The sequence below is a fragment of the Anomalospiza imberbis genome, chromosome 4 (genome assembly GCF_031753505.1).
Source record: "Anomalospiza imberbis isolate Cuckoo-Finch-1a 21T00152 chromosome 4, ASM3175350v1, whole genome shotgun sequence".
NCBI classification, from domain to species: Eukaryota; Metazoa; Chordata; class Aves; order Passeriformes; family Viduidae; genus Anomalospiza; species Anomalospiza imberbis.
In genome coordinates, this window is record NC_089684.1 from 55221752 (window position 1) to 55248107 (window position 26356).

At 38.7% G+C, this 26356-nt stretch overlaps 1 protein-coding gene across 2 annotated transcripts in view; it reads right to left on the bottom strand.

The window, feature by feature from the left end:
* The window catches only part of STK32B (serine/threonine kinase 32B), a 158501-nt gene that overhangs the window by 35754 nt on the left and 96391 nt on the right, over positions 1 to 26356 (bottom strand). For both annotated transcript variants that reach the window (XM_068188668.1, XM_068188669.1), the window contains exons 5-6: positions 16811 to 16848; positions 7521 to 7610 (exon numbers count right to left, since the gene is read on the bottom strand). In XM_068188668.1, the coding sequence (XP_068044769.1) occupies positions 7521 to 7610; positions 16811 to 16848 (128 nt within the window). The remainder of the gene's footprint in view (positions 1 to 7520; positions 7611 to 16810; positions 16849 to 26356) is intronic.

Here is a 26356-nt window from a genome sequence, read left to right on the forward strand (position 1 = left end):
TCCTCACTGCACATCCTCTGGGATGACAGGGGCCAGAAAGCCTCAATGGGATCTTTACGGCTTCTTCCTCTGGGCAGTCATCATGAACTGCACTGGCTCTTCACCTCTGCTCAGGTGCTCAGACACCTGGCAAACCTGTCACCCAAAGTACCAGGAACTGTAAAAGTCAGGAACTCAGAAGCAATGCAGTCTTTTTGTTTGGCTTATTGCTTTACATGCTTCGCAAAGTGTGATCTGACACCTTTCATGCACTTTTTGAAAATGACAAAGAAACATCCTTTAAATATCATCAATGCCATTCCAAGATGGAACATCTGCACTAATTTTAACACAGCAAATAAAATGAGGAATGTCTCTTTGTCTTACATAATAATGAGTAATTGCACATACTAACTTTGGCAACTAGCCAAGCTAAAAATCCTTCTATTGTTTCTTTGCTGCATCCATAGTTTCCTCTTAGTGTACTTTCATTATTTTGTTGTTAACCTGCTTTGCTTTCTTGAGAAGTCATGTAAATGAATCCACGTTTGTACTGTATCGTGCGCTTCAGTGCATTTCTTGGTTGTTCCCAATAAAAATTTTCAGTCAATATTTTTTTCCAACTAATAAATTAAAATAAATCCTCTTCAGAGTATATTTTGATGCTTTTGCATTTTATCTTTTTAATAATGCCATACTACTGCAGACTGTAGGAAGTAAATAAATGGTTATTTCTCTCTAAAATGAAACCATACTAGAGGACAACCTATGAACAAATTGAATGTGAAAGCCAATCTAGTGGGTCTGCATCCATCTCAGAAGCAATGGCATACTGCAAAAGGAAGTAATTTCTGACAAATCCATTGATGTATATAACTCTCCACTAGAATTTTCATACCAGTCATATGATCTGCAATGTGAATTCTTAGATGATGCATCTCATATTGTATACATATTTTCCTAGAGATCTGTAACAAAAATAAAGTTTTAAAAAAGGAAATTTTATGTAGCTAGCTGGTAATTATCTACTTTATTTGTGGAAAGATATTAGTATCTAACAATATGATTAATTAGCTTGAAATACAAGAGAATATCAATGTCAATGCAAATACTGCTAAACCAAATCTTCACTCTTTTTTCCTATTGTAAAAGACCAGTTTGTACAAAGAATAAAATGTTTTAAGTAGGGTTTCTGAAAATCTGCTGAGTATTCATTGATATTAAGTGCTCTGGGTCTCTGAAATTCAGGCTATTTTTAATTTGGTGCTCAAAGATGAGTTTGAAAATGCTGTCCATGATAAAATTATCAATTTGAGGTCTATCTCTTGGTGTGGTTGGCAAAAAGAAAAGCTGCTGTTATTTCTGATGAAGCATCTACAAACTAACAAATCAATCTATTTAAGCAATAACTTGCAAGTCAGCCTCGCAAGATGGATTACTGTAAGGAGCTGACTGTCAATGAAAAGCTAAATATTGCCAATGACATCTGGTCATCAGTTCCTACACAATGCTCTGTGCCAGTGTTATTAATATGAGAAACTGAAAATGAAACAAACAAACAAACAAAACCTAGTGGTTTTGTCTCTCTTTTTAAAAAATTGATCCAGTTTGGATGGATATGTCCAAAACATTTCTTAAGAATGAAATCCCTGACACTGCTCATCCAGTTGTCGACTACAGCTCTCTGATGTCTATTTGCATCTCAGCAGAGACCCTACATGTCAGTGAGGGGAATCAGAGGTTTGTGGTTTACTGGAGGGGTTGCAAAGCAACACACTGTGCTGTAGTCATTGCAGCAAAACATACTTCAGTGGTGTGGGTCTTACTGCAATGCCCGAGATTTCAGATCAGAAAATACATTCCAGAGTCATTAACAGAGATTCAGCATACTATCACACTGCCAGGTATCACTCTCCTTCCATATCTTAGTCCCTGATCTTGGGGAAAAAACTGCGTGTATAAATTGATATATATACATATATACAATACACACAGCATAAGCAATAATTTGATTGACTAGTGCAGGACAAGCTGTTAAAAGTTTAGATGTTTGCAAATTTTAAACGTGTGAATGATGATGTATAGAACACATTTATAGTTTCACCTTGCTGAATCAGGCTTAAGGCATGATAGATTGAGCTGAATAAAAAATGAACCTGATTTTTGGAATAATATTCCAAGAACCTTGAGCTGAGATATTTCAGTGAAATATTAATTGCTTTCTCAGCACTGTGATGATAATGTAATTTTCACTTTTCCCCTGAGAAGTCAATTCAGGGGTCAATAATTTTTCTGGATCATGGTTTAAATAAAAAACAGAAATCAAACTACAATAATAACCAGTGATCTTCTATCCAGAGTAGAAGCTGTTTCAAGAGCAAAATGGAAGAAAAAAACTTCCCTCTCCCTGAATAGAAATGTGGATTTGGTAAACTATCAATTTAGCTCCTAATGCTTACTTTCTTATGTGCTAAAAAGGTCTAAATTATAATGGTCAGCCTTCTGACTCAGAGCTTTAGACCAGCCAGCTGCTAACTTCTATTTTATAAGACAAAATGCTGCTTAAAGCCCAGGCATGCTGGGATGGCAATTTTCTAGCGTGAGGTTTATACTTGTTACAGCCATGTAACTGATTTTGCACCATTATTCACATTATACACCTCAATAGTTTTGATGCTCATATTTAATGCAATTATTCAATCAAAGTAAATAATTTAGATACCATTACCTGAAAACAGACATGGCATTTAGAATGCCTTATTAGTTTTCCATATGGCTATATAACCTTTCCTGCCCTTATTCAGCCTGCTATCCTCATACAACCCTCTGCTTTACTCAACCACTGAACAGAACTCACTTCTTGACCTTGCACAGGGAAGCCCTTAGTGGCTGAACATCTGCATCAGCCTCAGAGTAACAACCTTGAGTTGCTACCCCTGCTGGAAGAAAGCCCAGCAGCAACGAGCATGTCATGGTCTCCCATTATTGAACATGAAATTGTACACAAGCACCTTCGTTACTCCATACAAAGCCCCACAGTGGCGGCAGGGCCAGTTTTTCTAGCAAGTTTTAGAAGAGATTGTGTTCAAAAATAACCATTTGGTGTTTTGAAGATTGTTTCAGTGTACAGACAGCAGCTGTTCAGCCCAGTACTGAAATTAGCGGGTCTGTTTCAGGACAGACTGTACCTGACACAGCAGAAGAACTGTTCCATGCCCCTGTACCACATACCCCCAGCAGGTTAGAAAATGCCTTTGCACCAGTTTATGCATGCAAAAACCTGAGAGGTTGGCCTGATCAAAAACCAGGAGTTATCCAGGGGGCAGAAGGGCCCTGATGGAGCCTGTTTGCCACCTCTGCTGCACCTCTGTTCCGTGGATCTGCCTGCAGAGCTCCACAACACACCGGGCCCTTTTGGGCAGGCAATAAATAAATAAACAAACAAATTAACAAATAAAAAGCCCATCCAAAACTACCTCTTGAACTCAGAGTGGAGTGTGCATTAACTGAAATAGTCAAAGAAATGACAGTATTAGTAGTTCTGCTGGAATATCTTAAAGGATGGTAGCAGGTCAGAGAGCACAAAGAGGTGAAGAGCAGCTGGAGGTAATAACTTCTTTCCTGAGCTCCTGGGGTTCCTCAGCTGCTTATGTTCCTACTCATTAGTGTCACAGTGGAACCAAACCCTGAATCCCTGCTCACAGCTCAGTGTTTAATCTCCTCAGCCACGTAGCTCCTAGCACGAGCTGGAAATCCCATCAGTGTGGGGAATATGTATTTCTTCACCTCAAAGTCTCACACAGCCACTCTTAGTTCTTGCTCACCAGAACAAAGAGAAGGCTCCCTTGTCATGCTGACATCATGAGATTTCCCTGGGATCAAAAGGTCAGGTAATGATATGACCAGAGAAACTCTGCAGACAGGCAGTCAAACCCCCTGTAGGATAAAGGTAGGATTTTTAAAAACCTAAACACTGTCTTAACTGCATTCAAAATACAATGAGCTGCAAAACAATATTTAATTTCAGAGCACTGTTTAATATGAGTGCAAGAAAGACCAAAGAATGATGAGTTTTGAAAACTCAACTCAAAATTTTCCCTGCTATATTTTAAGCATCTGAGAAACAAATTTAGCTCTATGGGATAATTTTTTCTATGTGAAAGGTTTATACCAGGACATCCACTGGCTTTCCTCTGAGTTCAATAGTACACCTACAGAGTATTAATTAATAAATATGGATGACTCATACATTTTAGAAGTTCAGTGGAGCAGTGTAAATCCACAATACTTTGGTAATCTCAGGCATACAGTCATTTTTCACCATGACAGCAGCCTGTGAAAGGAGCTGTGAAAACCTGAGATAACAAGCCTGTGAGATAGGAATGGGGTAGCTGAAACCTTTCACATAATTTATGACTGATTTTATTGACTTTGGATTTTTGGCAAGTATATTTGTGTAATAAAATGTATTTTATTGGTTTGATTTGAGGTAAAGTCACAGTGCATCATTTGAATATCTTCAGTCTCTGGCTGAGAAAAACACCAAAGGCTCTACCTCGTCCCTCCCAAACCCTCCTACCACTAAAACCAAAAGCTCCCAAAAACCAAAACAAAAATAAGCAACAACAGCAACAAAACCACACAAAAAAACCCCACATTAAAAAAACCCCAAACCTTAACCCCTGCTCAAAAAATATAACCAGTGAATGGAAAAGTTTTGCAAAACTCAGAAATAATACACAGATCTATAGAAATTGATCATTCCAAAATATTTCAGTAAGGAAAAAGCATATGCTATAGGACTCAAACACACATAAATTTGCCAAAGGGAGGAATAAAAGAAGGGTGACACCTGTCATGTTTTCTGAATGTGTTTTACAGTTTAACTTTTGGGTTTGTAGCTGAGCACTCTATTGCAGGGTCGAGGGCCATCACTGCAGGTGGGTGCCCAGCACAGAGCATATTTTAGACACACAGATATTTCTTGCAGCCTTGTTCAAAAGGGAGAAATTGAAGAAATTCTCTTTTATTTGGTTTTTTGGGGTTTTTTTTTCCCCACTCATAAAGATGGAACAGCGTTGAAAGTAGCAAGGCCTTACGGAGGTGCTTCCAGTCAGGCAAGCACACACTTCCCTTTCTCACAAGAGGCCAAATTCAAATCCTTCTGCAGGCAGAAAGAGTCACAGCCAAACAGACCAGCCCATGCACAATGGAGGGGATCCTCCACAAGTGCTTGTGGCTATTTGCTGGCAGCAGCTCTGCCTGCCAAAAGCCAGTCTGGTCTCAAGGACATTTTGCATTGCTTGCCAGGGCAGGATGACAGGAGTTTACAAAGAGCTATTCCTACAACAAAGCCTTGGCAGCACCCTCAGTCACAGGTATTGTAAAAGGTTTGAGCAGTGAATTTGCGAAGGTAAAATCAGGCACAGGTGACACACAGGTTTCCCAAATCACAGGCAGACTTTGCCTTCCACAGTCCCAACCACCTGAAAGCACAAGACAAACTCGAAGGACCCCCAAACTCTGAGAAGCTGATCTCATTTCAGCTTTTCAGGCCACTGACTTTGAGAAGAAAAGCTGCAGAAGCAGCTGGAAGTGTCCTGCCTTGTCAGCCTGTTGGCCTTGTTCTTCTCACATATACTGCTGTCCCTGTCTTTGTTCCTGTGTGTGGTGGGTATTTCACTTGTCTGAATGAATTGGCTGGGAAGGGGAGGATATGGAAATTGACTGGGTTTCTAGAGAAACGTTCAGGTTCAGGTACAGTGCATTCTGCATTAACATTTAATAAGTAGGGAAATAGGGAGGGAATATTTGAGGCTGAAATACTTGAGGCTAATGAGAATCGGGATTAAGCAAAGAGTTTGGGGCTAAAAGGCTAATGTGAAGTGGGATTAAGCAAAGGCTGCAGGAGCTGACTCACACCATGCTTAGCATTACAAGATATTCATCTTAATCAGAACAGCTGGGGCATTTTTTACAGCAAAATATCAATTAATTCTGTTTTTTTCCTAGAAACCATTTTTATTTGGTCATGCTGCATGTGAACAAATCACTCCCTAGCAATTTCTCAGTCTATTTCCATCGGATTTCAAAGAGGAATGGAGGCTTTAGAGATAATTTTTTTTTCTGTTTATTTCCTTAAATTTGCCATAGCAAGAAGTGAGAAATCCTATAAGTGCCTCTGCTAAGGGAAAGGCTGGAGAGTCCCCTCATATCTGATTAAACATAACAGGATCCATATGAAAGTAAGACTTCATAAAACTTCAAGAGGGCGAAATAGCTTTCATCACATCTCATACTGTCATCATTGTGAAAATCAGCATAGCATAAGGCATGTCTTACAGAAACTGCTAAGTTTCCTTGGTTCTGATACTCAGCAGATACCATATTGAAGGTTACTTTGTCTTGTTACACCAAGGTTAAATTGTGGTTTGAATTCTTGATAATAGAAGCTTACCAGCAACCATAGAGCCAATCTCCCCAGTTCTGTTTTTTTTCTATTTGTCTCATAATCTAAACATCTCAGGACAAGCCACATGGAAAGCCTTTGATACAGCCTTACTATCAGAAGTCACTGCAACTGAAAAGTCCTTGTAGAATTTCGCTGAAATTAGAATTCCTCGCAAAATAAAAGGTATAAACTAAAAAAGGAAAACCGCACCAATGAATGTCTGGCTGCATCTGTCACACACTTAATATTTGGTTTGTTGTAGCTTTGGTATCCAAACTGTGTGACAGAGAATCCTTACCCATCACTTTTCATCTGAAACAGAGGATTTTTACAGCTCTAAAAGCTTTGCTGTATTCTTACAGCTCCAAATAAATGCAAGGGTGACTCTTCTGACTCTTTCTGAATGGTAAAGACTGCAACTGGAGCTTTTGCAGCATCTTTGCATTTCTGAGAGGTGAGGAAGGCACAATGAAGAGAAAGTAAGTTGGTGTATGGTGTAATAGCCTCATAAAGGAAAGGAGAGAAATTTTTGGGTACTGTTTCCTCTTGTGAGGTTGATGGATATGATGGAGATCTGATGACTGGGGAGAAGGCTTCAGGAGTGGAACAACTACATCAGCTGAGGTGAACTTAGACCAGATCCATTAGTATGAAAAGGTGAAATCTTTTCCCTGTCTCCCATCTTTCCCTTGACCTCCTAAAGCTCTGTATCCCATTCCTGTGCTGTGTTGCTCATTTCACCTAAGCAGATATTTCATATATTCTTGTGGTGCAAATATATCATATATTCTTGTCTCAAGATGTGGGATTTACAGAAAGTGACACAGTTGAATTTCTCCTGAATTTGGATTCACAAAACCAAACAGAACCTGACTAGAAGAATGTAGAGATCAAGGTCCTGTATAAAAGAACATCCAAACAACATCCTCCATCTCCAAAGATTTTCACTGATGACACACATATATATTATCAAAAAAAGAAGTTGATAACACCTACTTTATGCTTTTACAACCTAAAATCCTTTTGCTATACCAGTAGTCAGCCTTAATATGCAACTTTTCTTACATTTTTAAATGTATTGAAAACTTACCCATATAGGGTTTTGTGCCAGCCATAGAAGAAGCCTTTTCTGAGCCTTTCACTATGGTTGCTACATTAAAGTCAGTGATATGAACGTGTCCTGCAATTACACAAAGTAAAAACAGAAGTTAAAATAGCACATCATACAAATATTCCTCACTTTAGCTAACATTTAAGTGATAAGGGAAAGAAACACAATTGGAAATATATGTAACATTAATAGAAATTTAAATGTTACTCTTAACTAGAAAAATAAATTTGGAAGCACAGTGATGGAACACTTTTCTTGTGTGGTTGCACCCACTACCTGTCTGCACTCCTGAACTGGTTTTGATGATCATGCATGAATCTTCTCATGCCATGAACAAAGATAAGAAGTGGACCCACAAGAACCTCATGAAGTTTAGCAAGTCCAAGTGTAAGGTACTGCACCTGGATGTGGGCAGTCTCAGACATTTGCACACACTGGGAGATAACTCATTGAGGGCAGCCCTGAGGGGAAGAACCTGGGGGTTCTTGTGGATGAAAAGCTGGACATGCCACAGCTGTGTGCATTTGCAGCCTGGAAGGCCCACCCTCTCCTGGACTGCACCAAAAGAGGCACAGCCAGCAGGCTGAGGAAGGTGATTCCTCTCTACTCTGCCCTTGGGAGACCCCACCTGGAGTGTGCTCAGATGCTGGCACAGGTTGCCCAGGGGGGTTGTGGATGGGTCATCCCTGGCAGTGTTCAAGGCCAGGTTGGGTGGGGCTCTGAGTCCCCTCTCTTGGTCTAATTGAAGGTGTTCCTGCCCACAGAAGGGTTGGAACAAGGTGATCTTGAAGGTCCCTTCTAACCAGAACCATTCTGTTATTCTTTCTGTCCTCTCAGAACAGTAAGTAACATGCAGAAGCAGAATGTGAAGCTGTGTGTGAAATTTGCCTCATCTCCAGCTACAGTCACCCCTCACATCTCAGGTACTTTTGACACTGTCTACAATTGCATCCACTACAGGTTACCTTCAGCCTGACTTCTTCTGAGTCTTCTCTGGGCAAAGAGGGAGGGGAGAAGAAAAATGCTACTTTTATCACACAATAACGAAAACATTGGGTCCATAGTAGCAGAAGATGTGTACGTAACAGGAGCAGATCCCAAATCATCACTCATTTGGTGGCAAGGTGACAGGTGGCAAGAGGAACAGTAAGTGGCAGAAGTCAGCCTGAGAATGTACTGCCTGACCAGCCAGACGCGATTTAAACTGCACTAGCAAGGCTGAATGGCCCAAACTTTCTATTACTGTTTTCCTGGGATAGTTTATGATAAGCATAGGTTCAATTGCTCCACCACTGTGAAGTAATAGATGTTAATCCTGGTTTGTTATAGGCAGGTAAATGGAATAGAAATCCAGCTTGAAAATATGTAAAGCTTTAATTTGACAATTCTTCTTTCAGGTTTTGCATCTTTGCTCAAGGACTAGTGTTGTGAGGTGATACAGATATCATCCTCGTTGTGATTACATCTGGCAGTGCCATGGAGGCCAGGGGTAGGGTCTCCCTTCCCCATCTTAGCTCTGCACTCAGATCACATTAATATATCATGTGTTGAGCTAGACTTCTGAGTGACAAATTTGTGGGTTTTTTTTTTTTAATGAAGGTCTCAGTCTCATTCAGTCCACAGAATGGATCAGGCTTTGGGCATGATGCAGTTGTTAAGCGAGGGAGGTTTTTAATCATGTTTGCTGCCAAAGATGAAAAGAGTTAACAAATGACTGATGGATTTTACCGTGGTGCCTGATGGAGGAAGAGCAGTCTCAACAAAATGTCATGCTGCTCCAACAATCCAACCTAGATCCTGCTCAAAGTCCACAGGAAATGTATCAGCCAACCTTTAATTGTGCAGCTATGCATGTGTGAACTGAAATTCTCAGAGGACCCTAATTTGGCGAGATCCGAGCTGATTTTGAAGGGTGAAAGGAAGAAGGTACTTCCCACTGCTAAACTTTAAGCTGTTTCTCCAAATGAGAGACACAGCAGAAGTTTTCAATGAAATGGTTTGCCCACTTTTCTGCAATTTTTTCAAAAAACCTGCCTGCATTTTATTGACACTTTTTCCCTAAGATGCCCAGGCCAGGAAGCCCTCTACACATGGCAGAGAAAAAGTGTGAGCCAATGAAAGGAAGGTGCTCTGCAGGGGAGGTGCCTGGTGGGAGCTGAGGGCATGGAGAGGGGCTTTGTGTGGGACAGAGGCAGAGCAGGGGTGAACCCTATGTGCCTGTGCTCAGTGAAGGAGGGCTGCAGGGATGTTGAGGTGGAGTTCTGCCTGCCTGTGCACACCATTGGAAGATTTCAACTATTGTAACCCTAAGGACTCGGGGGGTTTGGTTTTGGGGGGGAGTTTTTTCATTTTGTTTTGCTTGACTTTTTTGTTTGTTTGTTTGTTTGTTTGTTTCGTTTTTTGTTTTTAAGTTTTTAATTCCTGGTGTAAATATTTTAAGATATAATTAGACCCTAGTTCTCTATAGGAGTGTTTCTAATCAGCCTCTAAGACAAGTTTTTACTGCAACTCTTGCACATAGGAAAAGGAAAGGTCGCTATTGCTGCAGTGAATATGCTGGGATTCCACCTCCTTTTTACTGTTTGTAAAATTTCTATTTCTGGGAACTTTTTCCCATCTGAGCTTCACACCTTGTAGTTGATCTCCCTTTCTGGGTATGATTGTGAACATTGTATTAAATGTCCAAACCAAGTCTGTATCTTGGTATAATATTGAACTAAACAGAATGTCAGTGTCACTTGGATTTAGCTCTTTTGAACAATGAAGCAGAGCAGTGCACAACAGATTCAGCAGACCTAACTAAATTCAAGTTAGTCCAGGGAAAGAGATCAGTTCTTAATCCTTGGAGCTGCATGACCCCATGTATAATAAGATGATGGTCAAGAGAAGGGAAGAAAAAGCAAATGACCATGTTCCTTTGACTCTCTGAAGAGTGACTTTTTCAAACCATCTCAAACTGCAGATTTCACGTACACCAACGCATACATTTGAAGAAGAAAGTATCTCAGTGGTAATTGTTTCAAAATTACATTCCTTCAGTCAGCTTCCAGTTAAGACTCTAACTACCTACAGAACAGTCTATGACTTTGGAAAGCTTTATGTGATGTGACTTCTATGTCTCACTTTTCAACATGGCCTGAAATTGCAGTATCTGAGGTAAACAGCAAATGATCTGTGTTTGGATTTAATTTTTGAGCAAATCATAATGACAATTAGAACAAGTCCTGAAAGTCGGCTGGGGCTGGCTGACTTAACATTCAGCAGAGGAAAGTATACATGACTTCAAACCTCATTGAATTTCTCAGAGTCTGAAACCAAAGGGGTGTATGTAATGTCAGAGAGAAGAAATATTATACTGGAATTAATGCCATCAACTCAGCAGCACCAGAGCTGATTGTAAATCTCAGAACAGAAACATTTTGAAGTACAGTCAAATCTGATTTGATCTCAGAAAGTCAAACCCTATGAAAAATTTAAAAAGCCTCTCTGGGTTCATCTGCACTATGTATGAGAGCCTGAGCTTGTACCCACCTGAACTTGGCATGACTTGGCAGCCTGACATTTATCATTACGGAGATTGGTAGAAATTGCATGGCTGTAGATGGGTTCAGCAAAGCTCTGCACTTCAAAAAGTTGGGCTGTTGAATGGCCATGTAGGCATGTAAAAGTTTCAGATACACTTTCAAAATCTAGACAACTTCAGGTGGATGAATTATACTGAAACCTTTTGTCTTATTTATCAACATTGGAGGGTTAAACAAGATAGATTCCCTGCAAATTGTCCCACAGACATCAGTATAAGGCAATAATATTGGCAGTTCTGGTATTCAGAAGTTAATATTGAGATTCCAGTAATTTATTTTTGAGTAGGCTTGTTTCATCCCATTTTTGGTTTTAATGCTCATTAGATACATCTTTCAATTCTGCTGAGAGTTTCTAAATAAGAGCTGAAATGGATTCAAGGTAATAGAGTTTTAAGGGAAACTTTGATGATCACAAACCAGTATAATAATACATAATAAATTAATTCCAGCTTCAATTAATTTAGTTCACTCATAAGTGAAATTATTTTATTGAGTAAAATTATCGCAATCAGATGCCACAATCTATTTAAGAAACCCCCAAAACACAATAACATGTAAATAGCCCTGTTAAGTCTAATAATGAAATACTAAATCTGTGATTTCAGTGTGGAGAGCCATAAGGAGACAGTTTCAAGATTAGAAATAGCAATCATTCAGTGAAATTAGCAAATTGGACCTTCAAAATGAACAACTAGGTAGTGAGTCTTCACATAATCTATATTTAAGTTAAGGATCCCAACACAAGATATTAAGGATGATAAAAGTTCTGTTCGCTCAAGGAAGCACCAGAAAAGATCTCAGAAATGGTCACTGGAAGCTGTTAAACTGTGAAAACCATGAACCAGGAAATGCTTCAGTCACAAGAAGCTGGAGGTTGGGTGAGTACAGGGGAAAGTCCCCCAAAATCTATTCTTTTTTTTATATTCTTCTCTGTTGTTCACTTTTTGGAGACTCCTGGAGACAGGAAACTCAATTAGATTGGTCATCGATCCACTGTGGTTGCTCTTCTGCCCTGAAAATGAAAGCCTGGATATCTGTAACTCTATCTATGGCAAGAGAGAGAGGGATGAAACATCTCCCCAGTAGGGAGACAAAAAAAGCTTTGGGTCTTCTGCTGACAGGAGGGTGCTGAAGGAGTTTTTGAATCTGGTGATTGTAAATTATTATTCATCATCGTGGAATTCTAGATGTTTGGGTTTGTTCTTTTTTTTTTTTTTTTTTTGAAAGAAGAACATTTTAAAATATATTAAAGAAAGCACTTTTCTTTCTTGAAGGATGGTAAACTTCTACATTTTGTTGCTCCAGGAGGTTGTAGAGGCCAAGATTGGTTGCAGCTTCAAGGAGGCAGCAAACGAACTCATTTACATGACTTTCTTCACATTCTAAATGGAATATGCAAAGATGCTTTAATATCCTACCACAAAAAATTGTGGGTGATAGGCAGCACTGAAGCATCTGATGGCAAAGTGGCAAAAAGCATGTTCCACAAATAATGTTTCCTCTTGTCACCAGTTGCAACAAAATGTTGGCCAAGTCACAAATACAAGACCCTAAGACTGAAAACCAGGCTGTGAACACAATAAATAAGAAATGTACACAATGGGGTGCTCCTAGCTGGGTGGCCTCCATCCTAGGAGGACTGCTCTGGATTCTACATACAATTTTTATTTTTTCCATTGCTCTAACTCTCTTCAAAAAGACCCTTGTGAAAACCTTAGGGGATGTTTATTTAATAAACATAGAAGGGGGAGATGTGGGATGTGCCCATGGGGAAGACAGTGTGGGAATGCCATGGGAAACGACAGTCATTTAGCATAAGGCATTTCCCCAGAGTCCTCTGCCCTGCAGTGCAAATGAGCACATGCAGGCCCATCACCTGTCAGTTTGTGGTTGTCATCTCCCCAAGTTCTGGAAAGTTCCCCGTTCTCATTGCTTCTAATGGTTCCCTCTGTAAACCACTCCTTCCCTTTTCCCTCTGGCCCAGTTTATGTTACCCCATCCCTGCTCCTCCCTTACACCCTCTTCCCATTGGATCATTTGTACCCTAGGCACTCCTTCCCTCCCCAGTTATATACTCTGGCCCCTCCTTCCCCGGGGCTCTCGGAGTCTGCCTTCCCTGAGTGTGGTTGTCTCCCTGCTCCTATTTCTGCCTTCCTACTCCTTCGATCAATCCTCAATAAACCCGCTCGGATTCCAGCAGCTCAAGAGTCCTTCCGTCTTCCTGGTGGGGATTTTAATTACTCTATCCAGGCACCCTGTGGGACTCGGTCCAGGGTAGTCCTCAGCCAAGTTCTTGGATCTGAGTCTGAAGGGCTCAGGGAGTCCTTCCTCATTAAACCAAGCACAGATCTTGCTGCATGAAACCATGTTGTGGAAAACTTGCCTGAGAAGTATTCAAACTCTTGTAGGCTTTTTGTAAACAGATTGTATTGATGGTGTGGTGCACAGGCTAAGCCTGGATGCAAAAGTAGAGCTTGTCATTTCTGCAGAACCACCAGCAATGTTCATTTCAATAGTGCTACCAAATAGCTATAGAAATAATCTTATCATCTCTTTAAAAAGTCAATTTATAATTTGGCTTACTACTGAGTGTTTTACTACATAGAATTTAAGAAATTCTATGTCTCTTTGACATCATAGTTAATAGATCATGCAAAGTTTTAAAGATATCTTTTATATCTTTGATATTTAGACAAAAATTCAACATGGACCAAACTTAGTAGATTCCAGATCTAAATGCTGCAACTTCAGTTATATTGTTCTAAACCATTAAAATGAAAGGAATAGAAGAGGAACCAGAATTCTGTCATTGAGAGAATTCTAAAATGCTTTTCTCTGTACAATAAAATGGTAATAGCTCCCCTGAAACACAAGATAGTCCCTTCAGCTGTCACTGGAATAATTCTATTTCCAATATATGTTAGCAGAACAGAGAACTACTACTAAATTTAGAGATTAGTGTTAGTCATAAGAGGAAGAGCTTTCTGGGAAAGCTGAGAAAGAAACATTAAAAAAAAGGAGCTTTATTGATTGATTTAATTTCCTTAGAGGCTTAGAGGGTCTGATTCTGGTTCAGAGAATGAACCCTGAAACTGTCCCTACTTCCTCTCCTCAGAGATGGGATGTGTATTCTCTCCAGGAGAACATGCAATCATCCTCTGACAGGGGCTGAACACCATTTTTAATGGCTGGCTATCCCATTCTCATGTACCATTATGCTTTTCAGGATCATCAAACATTTATTTCCACTGATGCATAAGAAAATGTGATCAGCAGTGCTGAGATGTGGCTTTGATGAAAAGCATATGGAAAAATTCAGACTTCCTCTGCCAGAATGATGTTGTATATGTTTTTGTGGGTTTGTTTGGTTTTTTTTTTTTTTTTTGAGGGGCTTTCTTTTGTTGTTGTTTTGGTTTGGTTTTTTAATTTGTAAATTAGATTGATCACTTTTAAGAAAAATCTTCTGTATTTCTGAGGTATGTTCCCTAAGCCATACAGATAAATTACAGTGAAACTAGTTTTACTGAGCACAAATATCTATAATACGTATTCTTGGTATATATTATGAAAGTTAGTCAATTTAACTGTCAAAGGTATATAAGGCAATGTGAATGGTGTAACACTAAATTTTGACTTCAGCCAGAATAGGTTTCTTCAGTGAGGCCAAAGTAACCTAAGTCACTGAGACAAAGTCTCAGTCAGAAATGTTGTGCATATCCAATTACATGATACTTTTTGTAAGCATAATTTGTTTAATGAACTGGACAAAAGACCTGGGGTAAATATACCACAGGCTAATATAAAATTCCTTCCTGTACACCTGGTTAAGCTCATATTAGGTGAATTTTTTAAACTTACTCAGCAGCCAAATATATTTGTGGTGCATATATTCAGCATATTTTTCCATTGAGTGAAATCTGATGATTTTGTTAAAATGATTTTACTATGTTGCAGCTTAATCAGAGCTGTTAAGGACTTTAAGAATAGCTTTCTTCTTGCAAAAGAACTTCACTTCTGTAAGGTAAGCCTGAGGCAATTAGCATGGGACAGACACTTGTCCTACTGGTATCACCACTTTTATTGAGTTGAAGTGTATAGACCCTTTACAGGCTTCAGGAATTCCTTCCTCCAACCATGTGACAGGTCTTTGAACCTGTTTGAACCCATGAATTGATAACTTCTGACCAAGATTTGTGTGCTTGTCTGGAGAGGTCTGTTTTTCCACCCCTTGTGGGCAGGTGTGCTATGAGGGAGCAGTATTCTGCTGCTTTGCAGAAGAGAGGCCATCCATCCCAAAATTTCCAAGCTGCCTACAGGTAACTGTTGCTGAATAGTTTATAATCACAAAAAAATCCCCTTCATTTGGCATCGTAGTGCTCACTCTGGTGTAGGTTGTTCTTTGTGGTGCCTGAGTCTCCATAGGAAAGCTCTCACAAGAGAGCCTGTTTTTTTGCCACAAGAGGCTGGTTTTGTGCACTAATTGACCTTGATGAGGGGCAGAGAGAGATAAAGGTGACTGTGCTTGGAAGGCTGTCAATCAGAGATTTAAAATACTCATACTCATTTTGTGTTGCTGTTAACATCTTTAATTCACCAGGACTTAAAGGCAAGATACTTCTATTTCATGCTTGTTTGCTGATACTAGAGCCTTGGGAACATTAACACTTATGGGTCTGAAGCATTAAATTGCTGAAGTTCTAGATGGTTTAAAACTCCAATATCACTTAGCTTTATTAGCTCTCATGTTCCCAGGACAAACATAATCTATGCAGAATGCTGCCTCTTTAATCAACTTTTACTTGTGTGCCCAGCAGCCTTACAATGGATTTTGAAACATAATGCCATCATTGGCATAATTTCAATATTATAGTTTCTCAGAGATTTTCTGCTTTTTATCAATTTCGGAAGTAAACAAAGCACAAGACTTTCCCACAGTAGCAAGCACACATCTCCTTTTTCTAACTAGGCTTTTTCCTCTATGTATTTCTGTTCTAAATAATACAAGGTTAAAAGGTTAATGCCCTCTTTACCTACATTTCTCATGTTTTCCCTATAAACAGTTGCAAGAAGATATATGGCAATTTAACTTAATACTTCTTGGAGAGAGTATATGTTTAAAATTTAAGCTGCTTTTCTTTCATACCATGTCTTTTAACTTTAAGAACATGGAATTAGTAGTTAAAGTTCAAAGATGTTTATTATTGTCTACTCCTTTTTATGCTATTTAAGCCAGAGTTACAGGTATGGGGACAAACTTTGCAGTCAAATTTCCAAAATCCCTATCTAAATATTTTAGATATCTACATGAGAAATAATTTGCTATGTGGAATTTCTTGGCCCTTCAGAAGTTCTAAAAGAGAAAATAAATTGCTTGTTACTGTTCTATTGGTAGGCACCTAAAAAGGGGTTACGGTGATTCACGGAATCCTGTTAATAAAATACTAACTTTTTTTTACCAAGTGTCCCTGCTGATCTCAATTCATATTAAATTCCTTTGTATTCAGACCTTGAAAAATTCTGATCTGCACATTTTTTTGGCAATGGGACGGAAAACCACAAAATCCACAAGGTTTTCTGAGAAAGCCCAGATTTAGGTAGGAATTCATTATTGGAAGTTGATTTACCAATCATGTCATGAGTATGCCACTGGGATCTCAGAAATTAGAGATTCTGAGAGAAACTTACCATGTTCATCCAGTAGTATATTGTCAGGTTTGATGTCTCTGGAAAATAAGGAAAGGAAAACATTACATTTTATACCCAAAGGAAATCTTCAATTTAAAAGTTTTCCCCATTGGGGTATGAAGACTAAATCACTTAACCATTACAAACCCAATGAAAACCATATAATACATAAAGGCAAATGATTCTTATCTACATATTTTTGCTGCCCTGAGAAAACATACTGAAGAGGCTCTCTGGGTTTCCATTTCTTGTAGTTTTGTTTTCATATGGTTAGCATTGACGTGGGTCTGGTTTTCAAGATTATGTTCTTTGTTCGTTATAGCAGCAGTAAAATGAGAAAGCAGATTTGCATCTAGAAGGTTGATTGCTTCAGGGACTCCACATTTGACAGAAATCATTTAATTGGAAGCATAGGTGGTTTGCCCTGTCTGCCAGACCCTGCTAATCTGCCATGCATGGTCACTCACATACAGCAGAGTCCTGTGATCTGTCTTGTGCTAATTGAGTATGTCCAGCAGCTCTGCTGTCACTCCCAGATCCCCAGTTGGCTGTCTGTGACCAAGTACCATGCTGGGGAAAGGAGCAGGGATAAAGGATGGTGGAGATTATGGCAGGCTGAAGCATCAGCTCAATTCTGTCATTCTTGGCACAAGAGAGCAATAGCCCTAGAGAGTTGCACTTTCAGGATTATTTTCTGTTGACCTAAAATCATGCTGCTGTGAGGAGGGATGGAAACAACTTTTCCCCACCACTGTCAGGCATTCCCACCCTCTTTCTTGGTCCAGAATTACTGCCATTGGTGTGGCCCTGTTGAGGGAAAGTCTTCTCTTGGCTTTGCTGGCCGGCCCAGGCCCTGGCTTGGCTCGCCTGCGGCTGGGCGAGCCTGATGTGGCAGTGCTGTGTGGCACTGCCTCACGCTTCAGCTCGCACTTCATGCGCTTTTGAAACTGTTTGTTCTTGGTGGGGCATTGCCAGAGTGGCAGAGCAACAGCTGAGCAACTTGAGCAACAGTTTTGGCCCTAGGACTGAATTTTCTTACCTCAAAAGACAAGGAACCATAAATTGGCAAAATAATGTCTTTTAGAAAAGAGATAGCTTGATTCTTCCAATTTGACCATTTCCTAGGAAAGTTTTTTCAAAACATGTCCATAAATGGAATAATCAAAAAAGCGAAGTGTTGCAAAGGGAAAATGTGTTACACCAGAATATTTTTTTTTCAAATTTGAAGCATAGAAGGACTTCTAAAGTAAACATTATGCAGGAATAAGATAGCAAAAGCAATTATAATATATGTATTGTTTGCATGATATGAACTCAGTCATCACCTAGGTTTCACATCTTTATTGACAGAAGAAGGAAACCTACACTTTCCTTAGCATTCTGGGCTTTCTAGCCTTTGCTGAGATTCCTATGAAATTATGAAGTATTCTAAAATTATTTTTATAATTTGTATAGTGGAAGCTGAGGAAACACAGTATGAATAAGAAATTCGTTTGAATAATTCTCTGCACATTTGGAAATAATGTAGAATGCATATATATATGTCTGTGTAAGGAACAGGATCTCATTATGAAGAACTATCTGGAATGGAAATTTAAAGTTATACAAATATTTCAGTGTGAAATACTGTCTTCTGCTTACACGCTACCTATAATTGTCTGATTCAGCAGCAGTTCTAGTTATTTGTGTAATAAAAGGAACATCTGTCCTTGAGCCTATATCACCCAAAATCCTCCAGACTATGAGGTCTCTTTCCTTTCCCCTGTAATCACTTGGATATCATTTATCACACTATAATCTTTCCTTCCCTGATTTCATATAGGTGAAGTTGGGAGACAAACTGTAGGAATAAATATATTTATCTTATGAAATATGATTGTGTTTTTTTCAAATTTGAAATTTTGTATTTTGTTGAATTTGGTTAAATTAGCATAGGAGATTCTATGAAATTCTAAATTTAATTTTATATCTAATCTCTCAAGTGATGAGAGAGTTTTTGAAAGAGCTACTGCTCAGATGGTTTCTATATTTTCTAGTGACAATATGGTCCTTGGTTTCTGATAACAGTTTTGTGATAAGAGTTGGAATTGTGATTTCCTGTTGAACAGTCTTTGTGGTTGATTCATGACTTGAAAATACAGCAATAACTTTCCATGGAAGTAAGTAAGTAAGTAAGTAATACTTTTGACAGCTGAATTAAATATTTTAAACTTTGCCTTCACTAATTTTAACATGCACAAACTGACTCTGTACTTCTCATGTGGGTAAAAAGATTGGGTCATACACAAGTATATTTGGGTCTCTTTGTGGCTTCCTAAAATCTGTGATACATTCAACAGCGCTCCAAACTCTTTTCCCCAGTTTAAGAAAATGAAGAATCAGAATTATACAGTCATTAGCACTTCACCAAGAATAAAACTAATCAAAAGAAGAAATTCATCTTTATGAGCTACTGCCATGTGTATAACAATACAGCACCCAGGGATTGCTCATTACAAGACAGTGCCTTTTTTATCTTTTTTAAAAAGAAGATCAGTTCAAACAATTTGAATATCTGTGATGGTATTTCATCATTAAACAGTCTATACATTTTTGTAGTCACCGGAAAAGACAGTGACAAATCCACTTGACAACTGTATGTATCATCAAATATATTCTTCATTCAGTTTGTGTCAGTAACGTTCAGAAAGCTGAGTGGTAAAATTAGATCTGTGCTTATCCTTCCATGACTAATTCAGGCAGTGGCTGATACTTGATACAGATGTGCACAAAGCATAAAGCCTTTCCCACCTAAGGGGTGTTCCCCACTGTTGGCTTTGCTCATTTTGCTCAGAGGCAGGATGCAGCTGGGGCAGGCACCACAGGGCATATGGCCCTGCACGCAGCAGCACAACCCCTCAGTCCCTGAGGCAGCCTGGTGGCCTCAGAGCCCTGCCTCAGACCTCAGACAGGATATTTTAAACTGCTCTTACAGCAAGTGAAAGGCGTGGGCTATTTTAAGCCCGAAGGTAAACAAGTTGATGAAGTGAGACACTGCGGTTCTGGGGTCACGCGCCTGGAGATGTGCGAGGTGCACGGATTCACGGGGCAGGTGAGCGGGACAAGCACAGGGTCCCCGTGCAGAGTGTGCCTTCCAGCAGCTCTCTGCTGCATGGTGCCACGAGCACTAAAAGCTCTGCTCTCCAGAGGCAGCTTGTTGACAGCTCCAAAGACTGCAGAGGAGCACAGGCTCTGCTCTGCCCTTGCACTGACCACTGCCAGCCAGGTGCAGCGCAGAGAAAGTTCAGTGGGGTCGAGGGGAAGACTTGGCAGGCTCAGGTGAATTACAAGTTACTCGATGTATTCAGAACTGAGGGCTGCTGGAGTCTGTTATATTTAGTTCCTCTAGATAAATACTCTAATTAAATTCACTAAACCACTGTTTTAGTGAATTTAAAAGACAAATTATCTTTAGATAAGCAGTTTAAATTCAAACATACTGTGTAAGTGAAATTCTATTTTGATTATCTATCAATTTTTTCTGAAAAAAAAAATTCCCATTAGCAAGATGTTTAAACAGCAGGGTGTGAAATCAGCACCTTAACTTCAGGGTTTTCCTGTTACACATATCCCTAGTTAAGAGAATTAATTGAAACACTAATTTCATAATCCAAGTACTTTGAACCAGCTCATAGGAGAAATTGAAGGACTTTTGCAAGGATCATGCCATGGTTAGGATTCAGACATGCCCTGGGCTTCTTTCCAATAATTCATCAAGCAATGACCAGCAGAGCTATGGAAGCATCCTTGACACTGATTTCATAAATACAACTTTGTCAGTTTGCACCAGTACTACTCCAGCTGGTTTTGTATGCAGAAATATCAGAGCCACATAGGAATGAGAATAGAGAAACCTTCAAAGTCTCTTGCTCAGTGAAAGGACAAGGCATAACTAACACAAAAACTGGCCCAAGAAACTCCAAGGTGCAAACAATTGAGAAAAATAATGAAAACCCCCACAATTTAATTGCCACTTGTTGATATTTCCTGTGAAACCATTTCTAGATTTCTTCAATTGCCATAGCTAAAAATATCAAAAAACCTGCCTGAAGGATGAAAGTTGAGTAAGAAGATGCTGCATATAATTTCCAAGTAGGAAAGAACAATTAATAATCTACTTGTATCCTTTATAATATCTAGGCTGTGTGTGCATCCCACGTGCTTGAAGGTTTTCTCTCTGCATGGAGTAAAGCCATGCACATGGCTCAGCTCATATTCACTGCCAATCAGAATGTCCTCACTGGAAAGGCTCACAATGCTTACAAAGGACTTAGGTTCAAGAATCTGCAGGTTTAATTACCTTTTCCATCAGTTTCTTTCCAATGTTATCAAGTGAAGTAGAAGCAGGTTTCTAAATCAAGAGGTGGAGAAGTCATGCAGTCTTCATCCTTGTGGGTGTTCAAGACCTGACTGGATAAATCCCAAATAACCTGTTCTGATCTGAAGGCTGCCCCTGCTTTGGGAAGATCATTATGCCGGTGTCTGGAGGTCCCTTCCACCCTGAATTAGTATGAGTCTATGAAAAATAATGTATCCAAGTTCAAAGACTGTCTTACTTCCCCTCCTTTTGACTGCTAGGAAGTTCATGAAAGAATGAAGAAAGCGGTGAGAGAGCTGTATGTGTGGAATTTAGTGAGTCTTTAATATAGTCCATAGCAGCTGGCAGCTAGTGAGAGCTTTCACCTCTTAAATTCTATCATGGGGCTTGAATGCTCATGAAGGAAATGGTGGGAATAAATAGCCTATCTTCATCTTGAAATTAGGTTAAAATTGAAATGCCTTGCAGTTCAGCACTGGAGAGGTGTAACACAATATTTATTAGCTATGTAAGTGGTAAAAGAATTAAGATTATATCACCTGAAGAGGATTCTGAGAAATCTCAGTAGGAATGACCAAATCTAGATGACTGCATTGTTAGTGTCAGATAAAAAGACCGGAAATATATATATATATATATATATATATATATACATCAAAAGGGGAGAATCTGAATTGCTTACCCAGATTAATGACCATAAATAACCTTCCAGAGGTCACACTTTTGTGTCCCTTATTAGATTAAATAATTATAAGAAAAAGACTGAAAAACATGTGATTATGCCACTTGCTCTAAAGCTTGAAATTCAGTACAATCTCAAAAAAAGTTTCATGTGATATGATCAATCAGGACTTCATAACTTTTTGTCTCTGTTTTTACTGACTGGACTTGAAACATCCATCTACAGAAGAAAGGAGTATGTCTGGCGAATTCAAACATTAATTGCCCTGTTTTCTCAAGAAAAAATTGATATTGGCTACCACTTCACATTGAAAACAACTAATTTTAAGTAGGTTATAGAAAATTATTGAAAAAAGGTAATTTAGTAAACAGTCAAAAAAGAAAATATCTAAGGCTAAACAAAAAAAATTATTGTGAAAAAAGAACAAATAGATTAGATTGCTTAGTTAACAGCAGAGACCTGTAAGATGTGATGAGAAAAATAATAGTGGCCAAAAAACTTCTCTATTTGCTTTTGGAACATGAATGTGGTTTCATGTTCCATAAAACCAAAGTAAGCTAAACTAACAGCATTTTATTTACACAACAGAGAATTAAACTCAGGTTGATTACTACAAGACATAATTTCATAAAAATGCTTCTGAAACTTAAGCAAAGATTTAGCCATTGATGTGAATAACAGAACTACCAGCTAGAGTTACTCCAGCTAAGATTAATCCAATTGATTAAGGAAAGCACTTCTGCAGCAAATACAGACACTGTTCACCTCCTCCTCCAGGGCAGTGGTGATGCCTGAAGCCCATGGACAACAAAACTCCATGGGTCACAAGACATGTTTGTCTCAGTCTGGGTGTAGTAAACCAAAATTCACATGTGAATCATTGAAAATTCATTGATGGGCAGTGAAGGCAACCCATGCCCTTGCAGAACGCTAAGGATTTTTTTTCTCAAAGATACTTTCAACACGTCACAGAGAAATCAAATTAGATGGATTTTGCATTCTCATAAGGATAAAGACAAAGGATAAAGATTCAGACAAAGGCCCTTGAGATCAGTGGAAGGATTACACTGGCTTCAGTCAACATTGTTTCCACTCTAATCAAGGTTTTCTAGTACATTTTTCTCTTTAGTGCTAACAACCCAACTGTTGTGTAGGATAAATCTTAAAATATTGAGTTAAAGGTTTTTTCTTAATCATGCAGTTTTTGTCTAATGATTTTTTTTCCTTACATAGAAATAGGCATTAAGATCAATACTAGGTGCATAGCAGTTCTCAACAGCCATGAAAAGGGCACTGAGTTGGGAAATACAAGCTTCAGCTATGGATTATTTGAGTTCACATGAGACATCTCTGGATCAGAGCACTGAAGTGAACATATATATATGTTATATATATATATGTTATATATATATATATGTTATATATATATATATGTATATATATGTACACCCTTTATCATATAATGTATGATAAAGGGTTTTCTCCTAGTTGTGGAAAGAAATGTAAACAAATTCTGATTCTCACAGAGAGGGACCTTATTTCCTTCCTATTTTTTTATTACACTCACAAATAATACCAATATCCAAGGCATGCAGTTCATTAAAGAAGTGTCTGCATAGATATTGAGGTTTTGTTTAGCTGAATTTATTGATGCTTTGGATAAAAGTCAATAAATATTAGCTACTGTACACCCAAGAGATTAATTTCTCCAAACATGTTTTGCTTCTGTGAGGGTGGCCCAGAAATGAGGTATCTTCCCGGGCTGAACTGTGCAGGGCATCCTGGAGGACTTGCTCAAGAGATAGCCTTCATGAAGTGTGATGAATCTTTTCTTCCCTTTGTCAACAACTCATCACTTTATCTTTTTATTTTTCTGTTCCTGACCAACATTGTTCCTAGTTCCCAGAACTACTCAATGGTTTAAAAAAAAGACCATAATAAGAATCTCAGAGTTCTTTACTGTTATTTACGATTAGATGAATGGGAATGAAAGACTGACAGCTCTAGGCCTCTGATTGCCTGTTCACATACCACTCACTTAGATCTCAGCACTAATTGCAGCCAATTACTGTCCTTTCATAAAAAGATCTTCAGAGCCTTCTGTTCCTGCTCAAATGAATGTTGTGGCATTATATGACCCTGTGCATCACTGTAGTTTTGAAAATTAAACAATTCAGTAAAACCGAAAATAAGCTGAGAGGATGAGGTATTAGATTATTCTGTTTTTCTCTGCAATTCCCCTTCCTGGGCTTTAATGCAGAAACAAAAAATCCATAACTACTTCCAACTGCTTGTCTGGTACCAAGCATTCATCTGCTTCTAATCAAACTCCCATCATCCACTCCATTATCACATTTTGGAGCCTTTTCCTTCTGTGGGACAACTTGTGTGGCAAGACCATTGTCTAGTCTGTATGAAACATAGAAGTGCTGTAAAAATTTTCACAAGTGAAAAAGCTCTCACCCATGAAGGCCTCTGAAGGCCCTACCTCTCCCTACGTACATTTAAAGAAAATCTGGACACCTGGCTCAAGGCTTGGGATTGTAGTGCCAGTTATTTAGAAACAAGTTACTGTGATGCTGAGCTGTGTGGTGCCTGGAGTTCCTTTCTAGTTTAGTACTATTTTTTACCAGGTGTCCATGACAATGTTGGATTTTCTTAACACTTGTACTAGCCAATTTTATATAGCTCTGAAAATAAAGCTGTCAAAGAAAATATCAAAACATGTTTATTTACAAATGCCTTAACTGGAAAAAGCTTGTTATTTTCCAATTTTATCCCCATGTGGAAATATACAAATATGAAAACATCTTCAATTCTTTCCTTGTAGCAATAGGTGGCAGTAATGATATCTACATTTGTCTGGATGGCCAGTGGGCTTTGGAAACACTGTATTTGTCAGTTTTATCTTGGATAAATAGTTGCAGTATATATTGTTATCCCAGGTTGAAGAAAATTACCTTTTTAAAATAAAGGAATCCTATAGCTAACCTTTCAAATTTCTGGATATATATAGCCAGGAAATAGTCTCTTTTGGCTATGTTCGACTTCTGAATTTGCACATATGTCAAATTAAAATAAAAATATTAAACACAGATTATTTCATTATATTGTTCTTATTCAATAACCCAAAATTGCTTTACCACAAAGGTAATTATATACTGCAGTAGCAAGAAAAATAGGCAAAGATTCTTAAATGTTATAAAAGCTAGAAAGATTTGCCCAAAGGAGTCTGTGAATCTGTACTTTGTCTCCTGTGTGCTGCAATGTATGATATCTCAGAGAATGGGATTGGAAAGTACCACTGCAGCCTTACAAACTGAGCTTTTCTATAATAAAGCTCAGGCTGTATTATCCAGGATTTGTCTTCCTGACACAATGGTTCTTTTTCAACTAAACATATATAAGCACAAGCAACTTACAGGCACTCTAATGCTTAGTTTTCATTTTGCCTGAAGTAATAACAAATGTTACACTTCCTTTGCTAGAACTGTTTTCTAGAGTTATTGTTACACAGGTACAAGTCTTGGAATTCCACGCAGCACTGAAGGGAACCTGGGACAGCTGTCAACACTGATGATGCCAGACACCACTGTATTTCAAATAAAAAGCTTCTTTAGCCAAATGCTTCTTCAGATGACATGGAGCATCGTGCAAAATCACCACAGAGCAGTAATTGTTGATAATCTCACAGCTGATGACTCTAATATTTTCTGTGTTGCAGAGCCAAGTATTACTGAGACCTTCTGTGTGTACATGTACAAGGGTCAAACCAATCTGCGTGAATCAGCTTTTAGGAGCAGGTGAGACCTCTGATAACCATGGGAAGGGCACAACTCATTAGGCATGTACTGAAGCGTGGCATTTGGAAAGAATTATCTGGTACAGCAGGAAAGTGTATGCATTGCAGTGGTGATGCTTTCTTCCATGACCCTGTGTAGAGAGCTTTTGACTAGAAATAAGGGAGAATGTACTTGCTTGCCAGCAGTTGCAAGGCTATCAGTCTCCTTCTAGTAGAAGGCATAGGCTCTCTTCCAATTTTCAAAGGCAGAAATCCATGTGTGAAACTAAATGAGAGAAGAAATTTATGACATTTGCCCTCTGCCTAAAGACAAATCAGGAGTGCATTGTTATAGATAAGCACATTTGGCTTCATCTGTTGTAAAAAACCAGCATCATAAGTGTGGGGTTTTGTAATGACTGAAATTTATATTTTGTTTTTCTCTGCATGAAATATGGAATAGATGGAATTCAGATGTATTGAATCCCCAAGAGTTTGCTCAGCTTATCAGGCAAATTCAAAAAGAAACTTTACAAAATTCCAAGCACACAGGTGTGCTTGTCAGCCACTATTCTTAAGTGTGTAATTATTGTATAATATCCCTAATATTTACCTTAAACCCTCTACTAACCTCTATACCTAAAAGTTCATGTGCCACCTGCTAGAACAACAGTACCCACAATAATATTATCACATTTTCAACAGCTGTTTCCTTCATCCATACCA